This window comes from Maniola jurtina, chromosome 22 (genome assembly GCF_905333055.1).
Source record: "Maniola jurtina chromosome 22, ilManJurt1.1, whole genome shotgun sequence".
In the NCBI taxonomy this organism is placed as follows: Eukaryota; Metazoa; Arthropoda; class Insecta; order Lepidoptera; family Nymphalidae; genus Maniola; species Maniola jurtina.
Genome location: NC_060050.1, coordinates 8,103,160 through 8,126,609, shown reverse-complemented (window position 1 = coordinate 8,126,609; position 23,450 = coordinate 8,103,160). Strand labels below are relative to the sequence as shown.

Sequence of the window (23,450 nt, the reverse complement as noted above, 5' to 3'; positions counted from 1 at the left end):
AATTAGTTATTTTTATTAGTAAGTTCTCGGGTCCGCAATCTGCTAAATCATAATCCCTAAAAAAAAAGCTTTACTTTTGTCCTAGGATGGTTTCCGCTCTTAGATAGTTTTAGACGAAAAAACACAGCAGTTAATAGGTGCAGTCTATACTAAGTAACAAGCAGCGAGGACGAGACGCGAGTACCTACATCTCTTTCAGCCTTTTAAAGTGAAGATGGTAACCAATACTAAACACCTAGTTATAGAAAAAAATGTTTTTTCTTTTCTTTCTTCCAATGTTAGTGTAGATACCATTATAAGTTAGCGTATAGCCGTAGACGACCTCGGTTTTAACATTAACAACTTTTCATTTCTTGATGAGAAAAGTCATCTCTTAATTAGGAGCCCTGACTGTGAACGACCGGAAGAGGTACACCATTTATTTCTGGAATGTATCCGTATCGAGGCGGAGAGATGGGAGATCTTTGCCCCATACTCCGGCAAATTGGTGGCTGTAACAGTGCCCTGCCCAATCTCTATCAGATGAGGCTATAGCTCTCTTGCGGCTTTGCAAGAAAACCTGCGGCAAAAATTTGTACATAATATAAGTTGTGAAGGATAATTGTACTGTAGGAGTATGGACTACAGAGGGGCGAACTTAAAAAAAAAAAAAAGATTTAAGAACAACTGTACCAAATATCTTTCCATGCATACAGCATCTGATTTTATCAAAACTAAGCTACTTAATTGGCAAATTGTCATATAGATTTACAAAATTCCTTTAATATACAACGACCGAATAATCCAATTGCAATATCCAAGAATTGCATGGCGTCCCACAGTTATATGACCTCAATAACAGCTGTACGCTGCAAGTCGGACCTATAATAAAGAATTATATTGCCAGGTCACATACAGCCGTGGCCTATACCCGTAAATTAGCTACGTGAACAATATTACGTTATGTACCTACTGTAGAACATGTATACCTATATCCTAAGCACTGGAATGCACATTTAGCGACTGGAAACAGTATCCTTAAACAAAGCAATATGAGATTGCGCCGCCATCAGTAATGGCTGTCAGTTGAGACAGATAGACCCCGTTATAGGCTTGCGGTGGTCTGTGGTGGTCACCCTACTGTCATGTGGACAGCCCCTGCCTATAAATCAGCAAGATAGAACCACATATTAGTATTTCATCTAGTACATTTGGCGGACTAAACCGCATAAAGTATTGAAACTTATATGATTCCTAAGTGGTCGTAGAGCTTTATATAACTGTGATAGTGGTATCATCACTCCAATGCTCGAATGCTTTGCTTTAGAACATGGTCACATCATAGTAGTCGCAATCGAGTGAGCCGCTGGACAAAGGCGCACAAGGTTTTTTTTTTAATAAATAAATGGGCTTGCGCTTGACTGTAATCACACCAAGCAATAGATGATGCAACCTAAGGTAGAGCGCGCCTGCCCAGAAAGTGCCTATTTACTCTTATTATAGCTAGTGGGAAAAACGGAAGCCGGAAGGAAGGGCATTTCAGGTTCTAGCAGTGCGTATTAGAAACGAGGAAGCAAATCGGTTCGTACAAGTAGATTTTGACTATGTAGGAACGCAGACCTTAGCTATGCCTAGCGGTTCGATTGTAAAATGGCGAGGGGAGGAACTAGGTCGAATAGTTCCTTAGCACAGTACTTACTGAAAAATCAACTGTCCACCAGTCATTTCCCAGTATAGTATAAACCATGTTGGATTAGCTAAAAGAAGGCATCCTCACTATGTTAACTTGTAAATAGTTCCCGTCCAATCCTTCGACCATAAAATATTAAAAATTAAACAACTTGAATCTGCGGCGGAGAGCTTACTTGCGCAAAGTTGTCGTATTTTATTTATATAGGTTATCCGACGCTTGACTCTCAATCTAATCCTTTTAGACTTTTACCGACGGCAATCCAGCCGTCACTTTAATCCAAAGAAGGCTCTCCGCAAAGTATAAATAGACGCTTGAAACAACGAGGCCGCGACTCGAGATAAAAAAACCTGATAAGTACTTGATTAAAAGTTGAAAATGGTAAGAGGAATTTAAAATGATTTTCGAAGTCATTTTTAACGTGACGCGTTAAAAGTGCGTTTCTTCCATAGACATGTATTTCCTCACGATGTTTTTCTTCACCGTTAATGCAAGTGATATATTATGACTCCGAAAATTTAGAGGTGCGTGCCCGGGATAGAACCCTGGATTCTCAGACTACAAGGCCGACGTCTTAACCACTATCACCGCTTTTTTACCTTCACTCATAAGATGCATGTCTATAGTAAGCTCTTAACGAGACACACGAGATTTTATAATCTGTGATAGTAATAATTATGAAATTTCTGTAGAGCTAGGTAATATTTGAGTACCTACCAACTTCGTTGTAACTACCCGCAAACTAAGGTTTTAGAAGTTAGAACGACCTTGCGCATTGTCGGTTCATTTCTTAACACCGATTTCTAGACGAGTTCGCTCCAAGAGCTCTGCTTGAAAACGTACCTCTGGCTTCGTTGCACAACGAGCTTACGTCAGCGGGCGCGCAGAGCGGCTTACGTCATCCAAGCGTGATGAATTCAGACTAAGATGTGGCCTATATGTACGTGTATACGGGCGATGTTCCCTTGGCAGAGACCTAAAGTATGATAGAGCGTTTATGTTCACGTGAGTGGATGAGGCTCCGACGCGCCGCGCCGTCGGCTCAACGATTCTGAGAAACGTTCGAGGCTCTCTAGTTTCGGACTTGAATATGAATCGTGTAATACGACGTCTATGAAGCATATTTTAAAGCCGCTTTCCGTCTGTAAAAATGTTTTTATATCTTCTCAGAGCTCTTAATACGTTTACTGACTTGGATTACGGAGTTATGCAGTACGCTTTGTCAAATAAGTACTTCGACATACTTTTCTCCTAAGAGCTGTGCATGTTACTAAAGAGATTGCGATAGTTAATTAAAATACTTACTTCTATCACTTACTTAGGTAATTCTTCTACTTAGGTACTACTTCTATCTACTTAGGTAGCAGAGCTTTTAAACAACTTCTATACATGGACTCATAGGTACATATAGCGTTATCTTATGTTGATATTGGTATCTTTTAATCTATATACATATAATAAAATTGTAGAAAAGTGGTAACTGTACAATGGAAATATATAAAAAAAGTAGCAGGGGTTGTTATTATATCGATGCCGAACCCGAAATTGTAATTAATTTTTTTTTGTCTGTTTGTCTGTGTGTTTGTGCACGCTAATATCAGAAACGGCTTATTCGATTTAGATACGGTTTTCACTAATATATCACTTAGCATTCACTTAGCATTTAGTGTTTATTTCATGTCAATCGGTCCATAAATAAAAAAGTTATGTCAATTTAAAGAATCACGGCCAACACGCCTCGCGCCTGAGTGACCGTGGCTATATAAAGCGCACTGAGAGCCGCGTATTCCACGCGAACGAAGTCGCGGGCACAGCTAGTAGGTACATATAGCGTTATCTTATGTTGATATTGATATATTTTAATAACTTCGGAACATCACATCGCTTGTTTTTTATATATTCTTCGGTATTCCATATTTCTTTTTATAGTCTCTACCTAAAACATACATTTTATTCCATAAGTAGATAATATTATTATTTTGTGTGCAGCGTATTTCTTCCTCATTTTATCTAAATCGAGTTGGTTGGCTGGTTGGTAAAAAGAGGTTGGTGTTATACCTATGGTCCACTGGGACTTTTAATATAACTACAACCTCTTAACCTGCCATATACAAATATTTATATATAAGTATTTTTATAATGTATAGATTTTAATCTTTGATTAGATTTTGATCTCAGTGCGTCGTCGTACTTCTCATTGGTTAGGGTAGTGATCCCTTTACATTAATCAAAGGTTCCTTGACGCTTTAACTTAGAACAGAAACTCAACTCCTTAGAAACCAAAAGAGTATGGGTTTAATGAAAACTGCCATACCCCTTCCAGGTTAGCCCGCTTCCATCTTATATGTCACGTCTTAGTCATGGGCTGACTTGTAGAATAATAAAAAAAAAAAACAATACATATTTTGATCTAGTCTTATTAGATAAAGTATATTATTCTTTTAAATAACACTAGGACTAATACCCAACATGCCTTACAATGCAACCCGCGCGCCACCTATCGGGTATACTTCACTGGTACCTACTATATTATTCACGAAATGTCGACAACTGTACAAAGTCTCACTCAAACGGTTGAACGATGCGAAAACGAACAGACAAGACAAACATTAATTCATATAATATGAGATGTAACAAAATGAGCATGTCAATAATAGGTCTGTAGGTGGTTATTTTCTAGCGCACTAGGCAATTGACTTTGAAAGATATCAAAGAAGACTTACATAATACGTCGTAGGTAGGTACCTACCTACTCGTAATATAAAGACCGTAATATATATCGAAGCAATAGACCTGACCTATCCAAAGTAGCAAAGTATTGTTATTATTGTCATTTCTATAAGGACCTTGTACCTATCCTTTGATCCTAAACCACCTACACGTATCGTTTTGTGTAGCTTTTTTGGTGGGTGGTTTTTCTATTTATAGTAGCGTTAAATAGCAATAAATTAGAGCTACTTATAATATGAAGAGTATATTTTATCCTAAGGCCTAACCCACACTGCGAATAAAATTCGCGAGATTTATTTTCCGCGTACGGAATTTCACCCGCCTGCTTTCACGGAAATTGACAGAATATGAGCTAAGTTTTCGACATTTCAAAATTTTAAGCATGGATTACGTAAAAATAATTCAATAGTCGGTGCCGATGCTTAAAATATAAGTTTTACCGTAATACCGTTTTTTATCTAAATAAATTTAATATGTAAATACTGCTAATAAAAAAATATATACCTACTTATGTACCTGCCTAAATTTAATAGTTCTACTTTGGAAGATTAATACTTATACTTTATTAGCCGGTATATTATTTATTAGCCGGATAACCCATCCGCCTTCATCCATGACGTTTAATTGATGTGTGACACTGTGGGAAAATGAACCTCAATTTCTCGTTATGTTTGAGTTAACCCGCAATTCGGAGGTATAATATCCACTTACGTAACCTAATGATCTGCGGTTACCCGCTGACCACAAGACAGCTCACTTGATTCGCGACTTGGCCACTCCGGGCGAGTAGGTCTCTATGCCAGCAACGGGTAAATAATAGCCACCATTATCATAGATAACATCATCGGCTCTTGGTTCGATATACTGTTGTATATCTGCGGTAAATACTATGTATAAAATAATTGTGCAATATAATGCGGATATAGCATTAGATACCTACATTTTCTTGCGATATAATGATTTTTAAATATACTGGAAGATCCAAAACACGTAACTGGTGCGAAATATGAATCTTCTAAAGGACCTAATAAGAGGCGAAGAAGCCAAGAGTAACTCAATCAAGATTTTAAAATGCGTAGGTCCACAGAAAGAACCCATCACCATCACCGCCAGTCCACTTCTGAGAAACTCTCAATAAAGCCACTCTCAAAGAGTCTCCTCTGAAGAATCCACTGAAAGCAAAAATAATGCCAGAATGCACTTTTGGGTTTTAAAGATTTTCAAATATGTTCAAAGACCCAAGCATGAAGACGATAAAAACACAAATGAGTAAGAAAACTTAGAATAATACTGGATGTCCCATTAAAAAAATTCAAGGAGAGTTAAAATCATCAAGGGAAGGTTCTATTCAGGTTATATAGGACTTGAATTTTTCTTGATAAATAAGTAAATTTACCTAGAATCTAGATAACAAGTGAGGACACATTGAAATGAATCGAATATTTACTATTCCATTCATTGAAATGGCTGAAGTTTTATAGTTGTATATAATATAATAGGAGTGTATTCCAATTTAAAATACCTATTGAAATACAAAGAAAGGGTAGAAACCTAATGAATTTGAAGATGTTTTAATTTTAACACATTTTGATATCCAAAGAGTTCAAAAAGAAACGTGTTTATAAATTCTCCATTTAGGTACCTATATAATATGAAGGTTTTCAAATATACGAAGAAGACAGTTTTATACAAATTGTTGTATTAAAAATACATGACCCAAAATCACATAAAATCACTAATTTTTTTTTTTTTAATTTAATTACATTTCAATCCCTAGTGACGAAAAGATATTCAAAGCTGACTTACCTGATGTGGCGAGAAGGGCGGTCTCGAATTGGGCGCGCCTGGTGGCCCAGGCGGGGGCGGATACCGTGGTGGGTAGGAGCCCGGCGGTCCGTAAGCGCCCGGCGGTTGCTGGGGCCCGCCGGGAGCACCTTGACCGTACGGCGGACCGCCATAGCCGCGCGGTGGCTGCAAACAATACATCCAAATATTATCAAGTATCAACTAACTTATGCCCGGGACATCTTCCGCGTGGACTACACGAATTTTGAACCCCTATTTTACCCCTTAATGTCTACGTCATAATAGCTATCAGCGTGCCTTTCAGCCCGATCATCATCATCATGATCGACCCACGAGCACGGGTCTCCTCTCAGAATGAGCAGGGTTTAGTGGTCTGCGACACTGGCCCAGTGCGGATTGGCAGACTTCACACGCCTTTGAGAACGTTATGGAGAACTCTCAAGCAAGCAGGTTTCTTCACGATATTTTCCTACACCGTTGACAAGTCACCTATCACAAGTGGTATTTATTGCTTAAAATACACAAACGAAGTTTTCATTATGGGTACTTATAACAAGTTCTAAGATACAATAGCCGGACCAGCTGGATCCCCGGTCATAACACCAGCCCTGAGGAAGATTATTATTATTAGAGTTGCCCAATATCACTTAGGTACTCCCATGTATACGGCTATTAAACAATCAATCTGATACCAGTTCTATCCGTGATCTTGGGTTAGCAAGATGATTGCCGAATATAAAAATCAAACTATTACCTAGATATAAACAATCCAACTTGGTCAGGTTAATCTAATAATAAATGTAATGGTGCCTAATAGTGCCTACCACACTAATTGACCAGACCAGTTTATTTTATTTTCTGAAGAAATAGCAAACGAAGAAGACAGCAAGGTTCCAAAAAGTATTTTTCCAGGTTCTGATTAGGTATTTTTATTATACCCAAAGACAACTAACAAGATCACACTTGACCGGCGTTTTCAGATACATACTATGATAAACTAGACGATGCTCGCGACTTCATCCACCTGGAGTTAGGTTTTTAAAAATTCCGTGGGAAACTTTTTGATTTTTCGGGATAAAAAGTCGCCTATGTAAATTTCCGGGATGCAAGCTACCTCTGTACCAAATTTCATTTATAAAAATCTGTTAAACGGATGAGCCTTTATGAATCCCGTTGGAACTCTTTGATTTTCCGGCATAAAAGTAGGCCAGGGATGTAAGCTAACTCTGTACCAACCAAATTTCATTAAAATCGGTTCAACTGTTTGGTTTTGAAGAACTATCAGACGACAGACATACTTTAGCATTCATATTATTTGTATGGAAGTATGGATTAATGATAATAACTGGAAGCGGCAGCAGTGCCGTCGGCTTAATGCGTTTCCAAAGGCAAACAAGCTGCCAATTTGAGTAACGAAAGTAAAAGTTGTTTGTCCCGACATTGGCAAAACTTTGCAACAACAGCCCGCAATCTTTTGACACAAATCGGATGTTGTTAGACTTCTAGACTCTGGAAGTAGGATATATGTACTTAATAGCACAGCACATACAAACTTTGTCCTGGTAGTGGTTTACTTTATTATTTACAAAAACATTATACGACAGCTGATAGCTGCTATATTAAATTTTCCATGACTTTGCATGCTTCTTTTCTTAAACTGGTTTTACGCAGCGGTTTTGCGGCACTGGATTACAGTCCTTCCGAGCCTAAGCATGCATAGTAAATAAAGCTTTATTGATCTGAGTACAAAAACTAAGTAGGTACCTACCGCATATTTTTTAATCAGTTCCAGTAGTTCACTTTAGTGAAAGAGATAATTTTTCTATAGAAAACCATTTAATGTTTATGTGCTTGGCCCCAGCACGATACATTTTAAGCTACCATTTCCATTCGAATTACTTAATTAAAGCGACATAAACAAATACAAAATAAACAATAACCCATTGTGATAGCTAAACCCTTTTATCTAAAACATTTCAGTCCCGCCGTAACTATAAAAACAACCCGCTTTCACTGTAATATCAATTTTCAGACAGATATCGCATCTAAATAATTGACGTCCAAAGTAATTCGCTGTGCCAACAATGCCGCCCGTTTCAGTTTTCAGCTCTCATTTTGTTCTATGATGAAAATTCAATTATTCCGTACGAGCCGCGCTCCGAGGCGAGCGAGCGGGGAACGGTCGGTACCCTTTGATCGAATGTTTTACATCTCGAAAGGACGCTCTGATGTCGGAGGCTTCGAAGCTAGTGGGACTATGAGATATGAGGAGTTTGTCCGCCAATTAGACTTACATTTTTACGAACATCGGGGTGTTTTATGGCGGATTCAATGATTTATGAGGGCGGTGTGTTGGCGGGGTGCGGCGCGGGGGGTGCCGCGGGTGGCGCGGGGCGGGGGCGGCGCCGCGCCATTGGCGGACACCGCATCGATCGCGCGACGAGCTCGAGCGGCCCGCCCGCGCCAGCCAGCCTCCACCTACGTTAATAAGTAATCATCCGACCCCACGATACCTCAGCGAGTTTTCCGGACAGAGCTGGAACCACTGAGACGGGCCTCGTATCTCCAGTCGGTCGGAACAAAGAGCCACCGCATAGGGCGACATCCGTATTGATTTATGCAGTAATTGACCCGCGGGTAGGTGCGCAGCCCGCGCATACCTCCGCCCGCTACGCACCTATATCGCCTCTACACGCACCCGTATCTCTATTATATGAAAGAGAACAATGCATTTCGATCAATGTAACGTTATACGAATTTATCGACCTACTTCGCAACAAAAAGAGCGCCCCAGCGAATGAAACAATAACTTCAAACATCCAATGTACGTAGGTACGATTAAAGTCTTGGAGATCATAATCTTGCGTTGGAAATAAACCAGCAGTCGAATGACCTATTGCCTTAGACACGAGCTCTTCAAGTCTCATAAAAGTTCGTTTAATACGAGGGTGGGGTTTTGTTGGGCTACAAATTGACAGGGGGAGCGATCTAACTGTATTGTATAAATAATCAATTTATTTTTCTTATAGTTTTTCTGCCGTACATATAGGTGTAGGTACGTTAGCTATTCTTTTATTTTGACAATTTCAGCATTTGACTATACAGGTTCTTTACCTTTAACAATATTAGGTATGAGGAATCGTTAGATAGGTATTTTGACTGAACCATTTTGAGTACGGGCATAAAAACCACTGACTCAGTGGCGTGCAGATCATAGAGGCATATAAGCACTGCTTACCCTGGTTGAAATAACTCAGTGCTTACTTTGCATTGCTCTATCAGTAAAAAGGGGCTCACTTAATTCATGCCTACCCTCGAACCCTGCGCTCGTCATTGAAACCACATAATACAGAAATGATAATATCACGTTACTTTTTTTTACTTCAAGTCTTTAAATGAAACGGTACCTACTATGCAACACGTCATTACAAACAACCTTAAAAAGGCTGACCTTAATAAAGCGCCGATAACCGAACTCATGAATGAAGGCAGTAGGCGGGAGGCATATTTAATTAGATATAATATTGTGGGTCGCCTGCAGCCGCATTGCATCAAAGCCGACAGTGCAAGTGCGAACCGTTAGGAATGCGACCGGATTCCGAGCGGGACCGGCCGCTTCACACTTGCATCACTATTATGTCATTAACTACATAAACATAAACGCATTTCTGATTATGACGTGTTTGGCGTGATCGTGGGTCGAGTGACGTAATGGGGACTGAAATAACGGCAACCTTTTCAGGCTGAGATGTATAGAGCATATCTATGTATAGAGCGCACTTTGACTTTGCTCAGACATAAGACACTGTTAAAATGAGACATCGTTATACCGCTGGCGTAAATGTCTCGTTTTAACTGAAACTTAAGTCTAAGCAAAGTCGGAGTACGCTCTATGAATTTCAACTTTGCCGGTGCATCATCGAAGCTGTGCCAGATCTGATCGACCAACCAACACTTTTTTACTTTATAGACTAAGTAACGCTTGGCTACACAAGCCTGGCAACTGCAAGATGCCTATAATATCTTGACTAAGTATATTACAAGGAGAGGAAAGAAACTGATCCTGGGGCGTTCTATATCCTTTCGGTTGGAATTAGAAACGAGGAGGCAAACCACTAGTCCGCGGGATTTTGACTACGTACGGATTCAGAACTTGACAATAACTTGTGGTAAGTACGACGGGTAGAAAGACGAGAAGGTGTTGGTTGAGAATAGCCCTCTCCTAGCATAGATCCATAACGAGGAAATCTGAAAGAGAACCAAAATTACCGAGAACCCAAATTATTATGAAAAACAAGTGTGTAGGCCATGTCTGCCATAGAACCTTGATTGGAAACACTGGGCAGACGTGTACCGGAGTGAGAATTGGATACCAGAAAAAACAGCAGCGTGCTATACCGATTTGAAGGCACAGTGAAGTAACTGATTTGAAAAATTTTGTAACTTTAATTTTTCACCCTAATAATTAGTATGAAAAAAGTTAAATAAACGCAGGGGTTACTTTGCGCAAGTCCACGGTACACCCTTGTGTACCTTTGTTGTACCTTTACAACTAACTTAATTCAGTTACCAAAGTAAGTCTACATCTCTTGAGAATGCTCCGGTGTTGGAATGAAACGTATGTTGAGTGTGTTTTAGAAGATTTGTTGGTATTGCGTGGTAGCACAGATAAGTATGGTAGTGATGCAAATTGCTTTCTTTCCCCACATGTTTAGTAATGGGACGGCGGGTGGTGCACATCGCATGCTGCACGTTGTACCATATAATAGATGTCTGTTTTGGCAGAATCGCATACTTGGTGACGATACATTTGTACATGATTTATGAAATCTGAGTTGACTGAATGAAAGATGTTAGTAAAGATTAGCAGAACTAAGATAAAATTGAATGACAGACGGTCAAAGCAACGTTATGGTTAGCATTAAACTTTGACCACTAATAAAAAGCAAAATGAGCTGCACAAGATAGTATTCCTCCATAAATTGTGATTAAAGCTAAAACGTTAGTCAAGTTCTTACTTCTTACACATACGACAGATCTGGGTACACCATACGTTACTTGTGGAACTGGAACCATAGACAGCAAATGCTGAACGGCGTCCTTTTGGTACAACACACCAGGCATCTTGTTTAAATTATTTATTTATCTTTATCTATTTCTATAGTCGTGGTTCCAAATAAACTCTTTTGCTTTCTTTTTCCGATCTAAGCTCGCGATAAAAAAAGATCGGGAAGTTAACAAAAACTTACGTGCACCGCATTTGAAAACGGCGTTAAATATTAATTTCAGCCGTCATGCCCACACCGTCAAGGACAGAAGAGCTACACAAAAGTAAACAGTGTATAACAGAAATGTTAATGACCTATGACTAATACAAGAGGCCGGTAATGTATGTATAATATCGACATTCGCACAAACAAGATCAGCACTGTATACGATACGTAACATTACATAACTCTTTTGATTGTGTTTGTAAAAAGTTGGGGATTCCCTCAACTACATACGCACCTTACACTGGTATACTTTTGTGTGAGTGTATAACCTTGCCTTCCTTTACATATTAAGCGCCGTCGGGCTATCCCTTTACGCATCTACAAAAAGCGGGGCCATAACTGTATTGTCGGAAGAAAAAGAGAAAACGAACGGGATGGGATTGACTGTTATTACTATTATTACATTATTTCAATGAGCTTTGACGATAAAAGGCGCACTGACCGGTTTACTTTTTATGCTTGTTGGAACCAACAATGGGACGTAAACCTTATTCATCACAATCATCTGTTCCAACTTCCAAGAACTGATGACACGTACCCGCGTCGTTGTTGCCCATATAATATTCTTATGCCCATTTCATACAAATAAAAATTCTTATCTTTCCATTTTACCACCGATGACGTAACCTATTAATTGTCAATAGATTCCAACAAGGCAGAAAGTATTATTTACATTTGTCATTATAACAACCTTTTAGTCATATATTCGTTGATTTGTGAACCCTACTGTTGTGTTGTTAATAAAAATACGCAGTTTAACATACTAGAAATGTTTAAGACATAAGCATTGTATCTTCAATTAAAACCTTGCCTCCAACCTTACAAAGACATACATAATAAACACATTACTCTAGCAAAATGAATGGAATGTATGCTAACGCATTTGTACACGTCTCGTATACGACCTCGAAATACCGACGCAATATTAGCGCCAGGCTATAAATTAAAGATAGTTTGTTTAGCTCATTTGAGATTTAACGAGTATATTGTGTGTATGTTAGTATTCATTAAGTACCTACATGTTCTATCTGATAGGGTTGCCATATCATAAAACTGAAACATCTCATCGAACGATTACTCTCACCGTTCGTCGTCTCGTCATTATCGACCGATAGGCGTCCAAATTTTGGACATAAATCTCTTATTATAGGGGACCACAAGCCGCGATCTTCGAACGCCTGATTACAGCAGCTCCCTGCGACTCTTATGACGTCGTCTATCCAACTAGAAGGCGGTCTATTAACACTAAGTTTTCCTTTACAGTAAGGAATATTTTTGTACCCTAGTGTGTATCGGTTTTTCGATCTATGTGCCACGCATCCCTTTAGAGTTTAGGCTATGTCGGTTACTCTAGTTTTTCTACGATCTCCTCATTTTTTATTTGGGCATGTAGAGAAACACCGGCATAGCTCTCTTCACTACACACTGAGTCCCAGTTTCCACCTAAGCGAAACTGGAGGTCAATCGATCAATCAGATGTTTGAAAGATGACGTGATATTTATTTCAAAAAATCCAATTAAATCATATTTAAAACAATAAACCTTTGCTGTATGGGTCCTTAATTTTTTTTTTTTGAAAATAAAATATAGCCTATGTTACTCACAATTAATGTAGCTCTCTACTGGTGAAAGAATTTTTAAAATCGATTTAGTAGTTCCAGAGATTACTTCCTACAAACAAACCTACTTTACCTCTTTATAATATCGTATACATGACAAGTTAGCGCTTGTGTAGGGGAGAGTGTGCATGAAAGAGCCAGGCTTTGAAAGAGCCGATGTGATTTTCCATTACTTATCGATATTCTACCAAAGTTTAATTTTACTCCTTAAATGGCAACACTGGATAGCTGTTACCCACAAACATTTGACAGTTCTACGACAGCCAATAGCCTCACAGAAATGTTACGAAAATTCGGAAGCCAAAAAGTAAGTTTCTTTGTGTTTCTTTCATCTTTTTTTTCAAAAAGGGTATTGCATAAGTTGACAAAACTGATATACAGTATTGGCGTCTATATATTTGCCCTTGTTTTGCATAAATAATATCAGATCAGCGTTCTGGTATAGTGCCTTTTTTTTGAAGTTATATTTTTAAAAGCGTCGTGTTTTGAAAGAGCCAGTTATTTATGCTTTGAAAGAGCCGCCTCTTTCATGAAACGAAAACTGGCTCATTCAATACATCGTTTAGTTTTAATTAACCCCCGTCGAAAAAAGAGGGGTGTTATAAGTTTAACGTGTGTGTCTGTGTGTCTGTCCCTGTGTGTGTGTGTGTGTCTATGGCCACGTAGATCCTAAACCAATGGACTAATTCTGATGGTTCTTTTTTTTGTTTGATAACTGATGTGATAGAGATTGTTCTTAGCTATAATTTATTTATTTATTTATTTAATCTTTATTGCACAAAATACAAAAAAAAAAAACAAAAGGCGGACTTAATGCCTAATGGCATTCTCTACCAGTCATATTTATAAAGGTCGGGGGTGTCCAAAATTTTTAATTTTAGTTATTTCATTATTATATGATACCTATATGTTTCAGAATAAAAAGATATGTCTTCGCAAGCGTCAACAGCTAAAAAACGGGTAAGGCCCACAACTGCTGCAATAGAAGAGGCTGTAAAAGAAGTGCTTGCTGGAAATCAGTCCATAAATAGAACAGCGTTAGCGTTATCGTGTGGCCTCAAAGGGGTGATTAATTTCTTCCGCCAAAAATGTTTTTAATTTTAAATTGTTTTTATATTGTTTTTATTTTATAAATTATAGAGTAAGAATACGAAAAAGGGCTCTATTTTATGTTTTTGGACAAATTTTTATTAATTATTTAATTTTTGACTAAGACAAAGTTCAAAAGTTTTAATTGTTGATTAAGACAATGTTTAATTATTACTGAGACTGTTTAAAAATTGTGATTTTCATAGAAATACTAAAGTAAGCTTAGTATTAATCTGATTTTAAATACTTAACATAATTTTAATTGATAAAAAACCGTTTAGTACCTCAAAAGTAGGTATCGGCTCTTTCATAACACATGGTGGCTCTTTCATTGACCTGCTGCTATGAAAGAGCCGATTTCCTTTTTTTTTTAAACTATTTATATAAGAGATTATCAGCGTTGTTATCATCTTTATTTTTATTTTATAACATTGCCAATTAAAGTGATTATAAGAAAACCTAGTTTCATTTGAAAATAATATAGTAAAAGTGTGTTTTTTTTTACACTATTCAAAACTGGCTCTTTCATCCACACTCTCCCCTACGATCTCACTTCATGGTGAGAAACAGGATTTGTGGAACGTTGCGCGCTTTGACAGAAGCTCGCCGCGGGTATAGTCTTGGTAGTACATGCAGGTAAATCGTGACGATTTGGCAGCCCTACAACCTGTTGCAGCGTTGCCTAACATGCACCTAGTTGCCGCGAGCTTGACATTCAGCTCGTGACGCCTGAGACCGAAATAACACCAGTAACCGACCGCATAACACGACGTAATGTTGATACTATTTATACTACTTTATAATTAAATACGCAGACGCTATTTGCCTAGTCGATGAGTCCGTCACAGCTGACGTGAACCGCGCGCGGTTCTGTTTCGTCATAATGAGCGATAATCGAATGTATTTTATCTTTACGCGGTCATGAACATCTCCTTCGCTTTGTAATCTGTATGATGTAACGCATTATTAAACTATAACAATAAGGAATGCCATACACAGTGGCGTGCACAGCAAGGGCACAGTTCACGACAGTTCATTAATAGCCAAAAACGCGATGTTCAACGGCGTTAAACGTCCCGTTAAACGTAGATGTAGCCACGATCAACGTACAACGCGGCATTTACAATGCTGTTTGGCGTTAGACGATTTTAACCCCAATTCAATCGACAGATGTCGATTCAGGATCGAAACTGAGAGTTTCCTCACTCTAAATCACTCTGACCAAGGTAAGCCGTCGTTACTTATGAACCTATTTACTAGTAATACTAATGAAGAAAGCATTGAGCATAAGTAGGGCAAGCAGTGCTTTTATGCGTCTATGACCTTGTCGCATGCCAGTGGTCATACAATAGGTATAAGAAATTTTTAAAAAATGTTCGAAGCTTATCCAAGGTGCTATACAAACTAGTGGTGAAACGATAACAGTTTATTGTAATCGAAGATTAACAGCATTTAGCGATTAATCGTAATCAACGATTATTATCACTGCGATTGTTTAGTGATAATTTAGCGAAAATGATTTGAATTCATATTTTCGTTACTACAACTTTTGTGAGCCCATGTCCTTCCCCAGGATCCAGGCTATCTCTGTACCAAACGTCAAAATCGGTATAACGGATCGGCCGCGAAAAGCTCCCATACAGACACAACTTTTGCATTCATAATAAATAATAGTATGTGAACAGATTATATTGTATAGTTAGTAGTAATCGGATGATAAATGGCATGCGACAAACCACACAATTGGCTGAGTTTGTTGTGGCCTCTTCTCAGACCTGGGCGCGTTTGAAACCCTCGTAGCTTTAGTTTACGTAATGAATTATCACCATTATATCATCTTACAAATCTCACAATTCTGACTATCTAAAGGTGTACTTGAGAATAAATGATTTTGAGTTTGAATGAGGACCCCACTAGTCCCAATCGGACCGTTCGCCAACCACGTATTTCAAACGAATTTCATTCAACTTCACGCGCGGTACCAACAGAAGTCAGAATCATGTAGAATGTGTAGATAAAGTTTGTGTACATAACAATAGGTGTTATCAAAATAAACGATTAAAATGTCAATCCGTGAGATCGATAACACGCTCAACAAGTGTAAACAAACAAAGGGATTACAAGTGTTACTGACCTAATAAAGCGACCCCTTTCCCACCCAAGACGGCTCAATAAAGAACTCCTTTAGGTACATACCTACTATCTCGTACATAAGAGTGGCGGTCGTGACCTTTGATGTAGATACCTACTTCAATGTATAGGCGCCCGCCTGTTATGTACCGAGTTACAGACAAGTCGGGGATTAAAAAATATTTTTGCCCTTCGATGGAGGCGGTAGTAAATTTTAATTTATTTTATTTTTCCTGAATGAATGAGGTGACCGCATTCACATCTGAATAAATTCGCAGCTTCCACAATACTTGCGGGTTACCTCAATGCGATTCCCATGTAAATTCTCAAGATGCGTTACGTGTTGTCGTAGAAATTAACGATACGATCGATGTCGCATCGTACCGTATGGCCGAAAGTCTTGTGAAAGAGTCCTTCGCTTGGTGGGTAGGTACTTGACATGGAGATAGATGCCTTTTAACTCTGAAGACGGACGAATGTACGAAATATAAGTCTGATGGTACCTTACTCATAAATGAGAAAAATGCATGTACGTAACAGGTTGAGTAGAACCAAAAGTTCCTTTGGTACAAACTACGAAGTAAAGTTTAACAGGCTACAAACCTACTACAACCTATTCTGTCGAGTGCAAAACTAGGACAGATGTCATAGTCAAGTAACCTGAAACCAACTGGATTATCCACACAAAATGCTACCCTGACACTTTAGCTTTTGTTTGTTGTGGTATAGAAATCCTAATAATATAAATTGGTTTATTCTTCAATCATGCTGCAAGGGAATGAATGAATGAATGAATGAATATACTTTTATTGTACACCACAAAATTAGTACAGAAAAACACATACAAAGCTCAACAAAATATAGGTACAATTTGGCGGCCTTATCGCTACCTAGCGATCTCTTCCAGGCAACCAAAATGGTCCAAAGGATATAGCTATAGATATTAGAGGTAGGTGGTGTAAGTATACATTTACATTTATATATAATATTAGAATAAATAAATATATAAATAAATAAATAAATACATAGAAACATGTTAAAATTTAAATAATGTACTAAATAATAAAATACATAATATAGACTAAAAAAAAATAATAATAAATAAATATGATATATAGATAAATAATAAATCCTCATACTATTATTAAGACTAGTAAAATATGTTCCAATAAATCCGATAATGCTAAAGTGATAGTGACAAATAGTGATCTTTCACCAGCCTCTTAAAGATATTGATGGACTTAGCCTCCCTGATTACGAGAGGCAAGGCATTCCACAATTTAATAGATTGAACTGTGAAGGATTTATTGAAAAAGGAAGAAGAATGTGAAGGCGTCCTTAAAATAAGCTTCCTAGAGGTGCGGAGAACTTGTCCCGGACGCGCTGCAAATTCAAATTTCTCCTTCAAGTAAGGAGGAGAAGAAGGGTGAAACAATACACAGTACAGAATAGAAAGGATATGTAAGTTCCGGCGAAGTCGGATGGGTAACCACTTGAGACGAGACCGAAAATGAGACACATGGTCATATTTGCGCAACCCAAATATGAACCGAATACTAGTGTTTTGAAGTCTCTCAAGCTTGTTTAACTGATCTTCTGTTAAGTTAATATAACTTGCGTCGGCATAATCAAGGATAGGAAGAAGTAAAGTCTGTGCTAACATAATTTTAGTAGGAATTGGAAGAAATGATTGTAGACGACGCAAAGAGCTCAGAGATGCAAAAGTCTTCCTGCTAATCTGTTTTAAGTGATTCGTCCAACCTAAATTGCAATCCATATGTATCCCCAGATTTTTAACGGAATCACAATATGGGATGACAATACCATTGTACTCGATGGGAGGAAGCGTAAACCAATCAATTTTTGAGATAAGGTTCCGACTGCCAATAATTATAGCCTGAGATTTGATCGGATTAACATTGAGGCCATAAAATCGACTCCACTCCAGAATTAGCTCCAGATCATTACTTATTTGAGTAACGGCTGCCGGAAGGTCCACAAGAGTTGCCTGGGTGTAAATTTGGACGTCATCTGCATACATGTGGTACAGAGAAGATAGTTTTTGAGTTAAAGAATTAATGAAAATAGAAAAGAGTAATGGTGACAACACGCCACCCTGAGGCACACCAGCAGTGATATCGCACCAAGACAAATGAGTTTCCTCGACACGAATACGCTGCTGGCGACCGCTTAGGTAACTATGCATCCAGTCAGTTGCTGATGGAGATAAGTTAAGAGAACGCAACATACTCACAAGTATATCATGGTCCACAGTGTTAAAAGCATTACTGAAATCGAGCAAAGTCAATACTGTGAGTTGTTGATTATCCATGCCCCAGCGAATGTCATCAGTAACTTTAATCAGAGCAGTAGCCGTACTATGTCCAGAACGGAAACCAGATTGGAAAGGGTTAAATAGGCAGTGACTATTCAGGAAAAGGTTAAGTTGATAGTGAATTAACTTTTCAAGGACTTTGGAAAGAAACGGTAAGATGGAAATGGGACGGAAATCGGAAAAATACTCAGCATTAGCCTTTTTCGGAAGAGGTACAACATGAGCACTTTTCCAGGCATCAGGAAATTTGGACGTTGTAATCGATTCGTTTAGAATGTGGGTGATTGCAGGAATTACAATATCCACGATAGGAATTATCATATTACGGCTAATGTCGTCGCTACCAACAGCATTCGAAGAGATGGACAGTATGCTCTTCTTAACATCATCAGTAGAAAACTGGCTGAAATTGAACGGAGGATAGGAAGGGGTAGGAGTCGTTGAAAGAGAATGAATAGTTTGTAATTTATCAGAACTATTAATGGAGTTTAGAGGTGATGAGAAATATTGATTTAGGAGATCAACGTCAACGTTAGGTGGAGATGAATTATGTGACGTTTTACCAACTCCAACCGTCTTTAGAAATTTCCAAACTCTACAAGAGTCGCCGTTCTCGACTGATGCATGAATATGGCGTCGCTGTGCATCTCGACACAATGTATTGCAGCGATTCCTGAGTTTGTTGTATTTTCTGTGATTTTCCTCAGATGGATTGCACTTTAGTCTGGTTTTCGCTACACCTTTCTTAAGAATCAGATCTTTTAAATCTTGCGAAAGCCAAGGTGCAGGTAAATGTTTGAGTTTAACAGGCTTAATTGGCGCATGAATGTCATAAAGCTGAGTCAGTAAGGAATTGAAAATGTCAACCTTACGATCGACGTCGGATACAGTTTCAACAACTGACCAGTCAACTTTACAAGCATCTACACACAATCGATCTACATCCATTCCACCAAAATTACGCCGCAGAAGTATTTTAGGTTTAATTTTTGGAGGGCGCAATTTGTACGAGAGAAAAAGTAAATCGTGATGAGAAAAGGCATCCGCAGAGCATTGGCCATGCTTAGATACAAGGTCAGGAGAAGACACTATAATCAAGTCAAGAAGAGAAGGAATGCAGTTAGGAAGGTTATGAGTAGCCGAAAGCGGAAGAATTGTCATGTTACAAGATTCAATAATGGATTCTAGTTTATTAGCCCGATTGTCACCTTTAAGCAAACAAGTATTAAAGTCACCCATTATTATGCTATGAGTATATGTAGGGAGTAGGGATTCTAAAAGTGATTCGAATGAGGGGAAAAAATTAATAGTAAGCGAGGGACTGTAGAAAACGCCAAGTAAGATTTTTGTTTGTGATAGGGAAACCTCAATAAGTAAATGCTCAGCAGCATCAACAGGAGGCGGTTGACATGACGAACTAACAATTTTGTAAGGAATGTAAGATCTAAGATAGATCGCCACACCACCGCCACCCCTATTAGTGCGATCATTTCTTATGAGAATAAACCCCGGCAAAGAATAAGAAGTAGAAGGCAGACAGGGCTTAAGCCAGGACTCAGATACTAGGATGGCATGAATATTTTGGGACTCAAAAGACGCAAGCATATCAGAGTAATGTGCCGGAACACTTTGTGCGTTTATGTGAATAGCATTGAAGTTTTTCACGCAATCGGAGAAATGAGAATTTAATGTTACATTGAGTGGAAGAGAAGTGGCTGTACTATGGTAACTTGCATTACTATCTGTCACATCACTAGATAACGACAAAAACAAATCACTGTCTATACTTAAATTTGAGGATACCATACTATAATTAAATAATAATAAAAAATAAATATGATAAAGCAAAAAGTAAAATAAATATATATACAATCAGTAAGGTAAATAAAACGATAGACGAACCCACCCGCCAGTTGCAAGGAGAAAAACACTTCTAACAATATACAATAAGTAGGTAAAAATGCTCGACCAAAAGCCTTGCATCCAGGGTAGTTATTTTGTCTGTGCCTAGGATGTCAAATGTCGCAGCTGTCATTAGTTAATGATTGACACTTACATCTGTCAGTCATGATCACATGCATGTCACATGACACAACACAAGCAACAACTATTAAATCTACCTACCTACAACCTATTATTTTAAAAATTACAGTTCATAAAAATTATTATACACATAAGAGCAATAACATAGACTTTATGATAGTGACATACTTAGAGCAAGATAAATAAGCTGTTATAAAAGGCTTGCAGCACAAATATTGTGTAAAAGTAATACATAGGTATATAGATTAATGATAGGTTACTTATTTTTGATTGTTCTTTTGGACCTGGAGGAAAGACTGGCAGTGCCCTGAGTCAGAGGTTTAGAAGACTGTGGTATGCATTGGAGGTCAGCCTTACACTCAGCTCGATGACGTGAACCATCCGGGGCTATAATATGAATGCAGCCATCCCTTGTCCAGCACTTGTTGACACCAAATCTCTGCCTTGCCTCCATAAATACGTCGTGACGGCTCCTCGTTAAAAACTCTGATACAGTTATACCGCTGCCTTTAAATCCAGTTTTAGAGAACCAAACCTTATCCCGCAATGTTGCATCTGCAAACTTTACCACTATAGGGCGAGGTTTCTTGTCAGAAGGACGTCCCAAACGATGAGATGACTTGATGGAGCTAACAGATAACCCAGTCACACCAAGATGTTCCCCCACAACGTTGCAAACCCGCGAAGTAACATCTTCCGACTTCTCCTCGCTAACTCCATGGACTAGTAGCATTTTGCGCCTTCTACGCGTCTCCAGACGATCGACCTCTGTGCCAAGGAACTCCACCTGTCTCTGCAACGTATTCATGGCAGAGAGCACGAAGGTTCGGAAACTGCTGAACTCTGCAGCCAGGGATGCGTTCGTGCTCGTTGTTGGTGCACTATCCAGGCCCTGCTGGAATTCGCCCATCTTTTGTTGAAACATTTCGGCCATCGCGTTCAGCGAGTCTTTGAGTGAATCCATGACTGGTGACACGTAGTGAATGCAAAAGGGATAATAGTGAAGTGAAGTTAAAGTGAGTTTCACTAGGAAAACTGTCCGGTGGGTACTTTTAATCACATTTCACACTAATTCTACTAAAAGAACTGTATTAAATTACTGTTTATAATTTTAAAATTAAAGAGCTCTTTCAAAAAACAGTTAACTTTTTCACACCTACCCTCGATGATCCACAACAACGGAACAACGGATCCACGTGATTTTTTGCATGAACATAGTGAAAGACCTGAGTGACATAGGCTACTTTTGCTCCCAATAAGTCATAGGTCCCAAGGGATTTAATAAAATTAAATCCACGCGGATGAAGTCGCGGTCAACAAGAGTAATATTTTAAATGAAAGTGTTTTTTCTTTGTTAATTTATCAAAATATACATTCATCGCTAGCATATTATTATATTAGGAAAACATAATATTAAATTCACTCTGAATACATTTGCGCGAAAATAAAATAGCACAAAAAATTGTAGGCTTCCGAACAACTTGACACACGACAGTGACAAATGGGAACAGCCACACGTCTTGTCACAGGCAGAGTCGCAGTTATTCGAAAATTCGCTTTTATCACTCCATGGCATGTTTCAGGCTGACAACGAAAACGGAGCCTTTGATTAAAGTACCTATCTACATTTCTGAAACTGCTATGACAGCGACTCCCTCGTATGTCTAGTGGTTAGCATGTTTGACTGCAGATAACGAGACACTGGGTTCGATTCCCGGGTCGGACCTAAATTAAATTTTTGGGCAAGAAATGACTAGCCCGAAATTATAAAGTTGGCGGTGTTTCTCCCCCTTCCCTTGGAGAGCACGTGAAGCCGTCTCTCTGATCGTGTCAGATTTCCGTCTTATCGGGCTATGAGAGTGAGGAAGTAATAGTAGTGCACCTGTGTTTGCGCACACTCTTATTATGCACTATATCTCTCGCGGAGTTGGCTCATCTCTACGAACAATTTGCCGAAAGGAATAGAAACAGTTTATAGTTTATACCTACTCTGAATTAATACAAGGGCTAATATATTTATCCCGACATATCAAATAGTTCCCGCGGGATTTTTAAAAATCTGTATCCACGTGGACAAAGTCGCGCCCATCATCTATTCTAGTTTGTTATTCAAAATATTATTCTGGTGGATCTAATGTAATTTTTTTTTTTTTTTTTTTTTTTCTTACCATAAAGCTCCATTTTATAATGGTAGCTTTATTCCTACTACGATCTAGCCTATGGGCTAATTAGTAATTTTATTCTAGCTTAAACTTCTACTTATGAATAATTTCTAAATCTAATTTCAGTCCAATAACTGTCCTTAGTTTATTCTAATATGCTTACGGTCCACTATGTTATTGCGACCTAGATAAATCTAATGTAATGAAAAAATTTAAGTATGTAGGTATATCAATTTTTAACTTTATATCAACTCCGTGTAGTCTTCAAAACTGTTCAGTAGATCACGGGACTACCTACTTATAGGTAGCTAGGTAGGTATAGGTATAGCACGAGTCATTTACCTTTCCGATTGCGTTCAGACAGAGGTCCTTGACAGTGGCCCCTTTAGCATTCATATACATTTGCCGATGTAGGGGGTTACGTCACAACGATCGTTTGCATCATGAAGGCTAGTAGCAATTAAATTCTTCATGCAACAATACGTAACCATTTGCGTTACAACATACAGCTATCACCTAAGTTACAATATTGCATTAACCTTAATACAGTACAGTCACAGAGTAATTAAATAAAACTATCTAGGCATAATGGAA

The 23,450-nt window shown here is 38.4% G+C and overlaps 2 protein-coding genes across 8 annotated transcripts in view; both read right to left on the bottom strand.

Moving 5' to 3' along the window:
* The window catches only part of LOC123876692 (trithorax group protein osa), a 209,127-nt gene that overhangs the window by 148,109 nt on the left and 37,568 nt on the right, over positions 1 to 23,450 (bottom strand). For all 7 annotated transcript variants that reach the window (XR_006798399.1, XM_045922991.1, XM_045922993.1 and 4 more), the window contains exon 2: positions 6,206 to 6,370. Coding sequence is in view for 6 of the 7 variants with exons in the window: in XM_045922991.1 (XP_045778947.1) it covers positions 6,206 to 6,370 (165 nt within the window). In the remaining variant the exon portion in view is untranslated. The remainder of the gene's footprint in view (positions 1 to 6,205; positions 6,371 to 23,450) is intronic.
* On the bottom strand, positions 20,689 to 21,853 carry LOC123876708. The gene has a single exon (XM_045923023.1). It carries the CDS (start codon positions 21,656 to 21,658, stop codon positions 20,951 to 20,953), a length of 708 nt encoding a protein of 235 aa, XP_045778979.1. The 5' UTR covers positions 21,659 to 21,853; the 3' UTR covers positions 20,689 to 20,950.

What these genes read in the sequence shown, in the direction of transcription:
- LOC123876708 (XM_045923023.1), bottom strand. Translation starts at nt 21,658, where the DNA reads ATGGATTCACTCAAAGACTCGCTGAACGCGATGGCCGAAATGTTTCAA.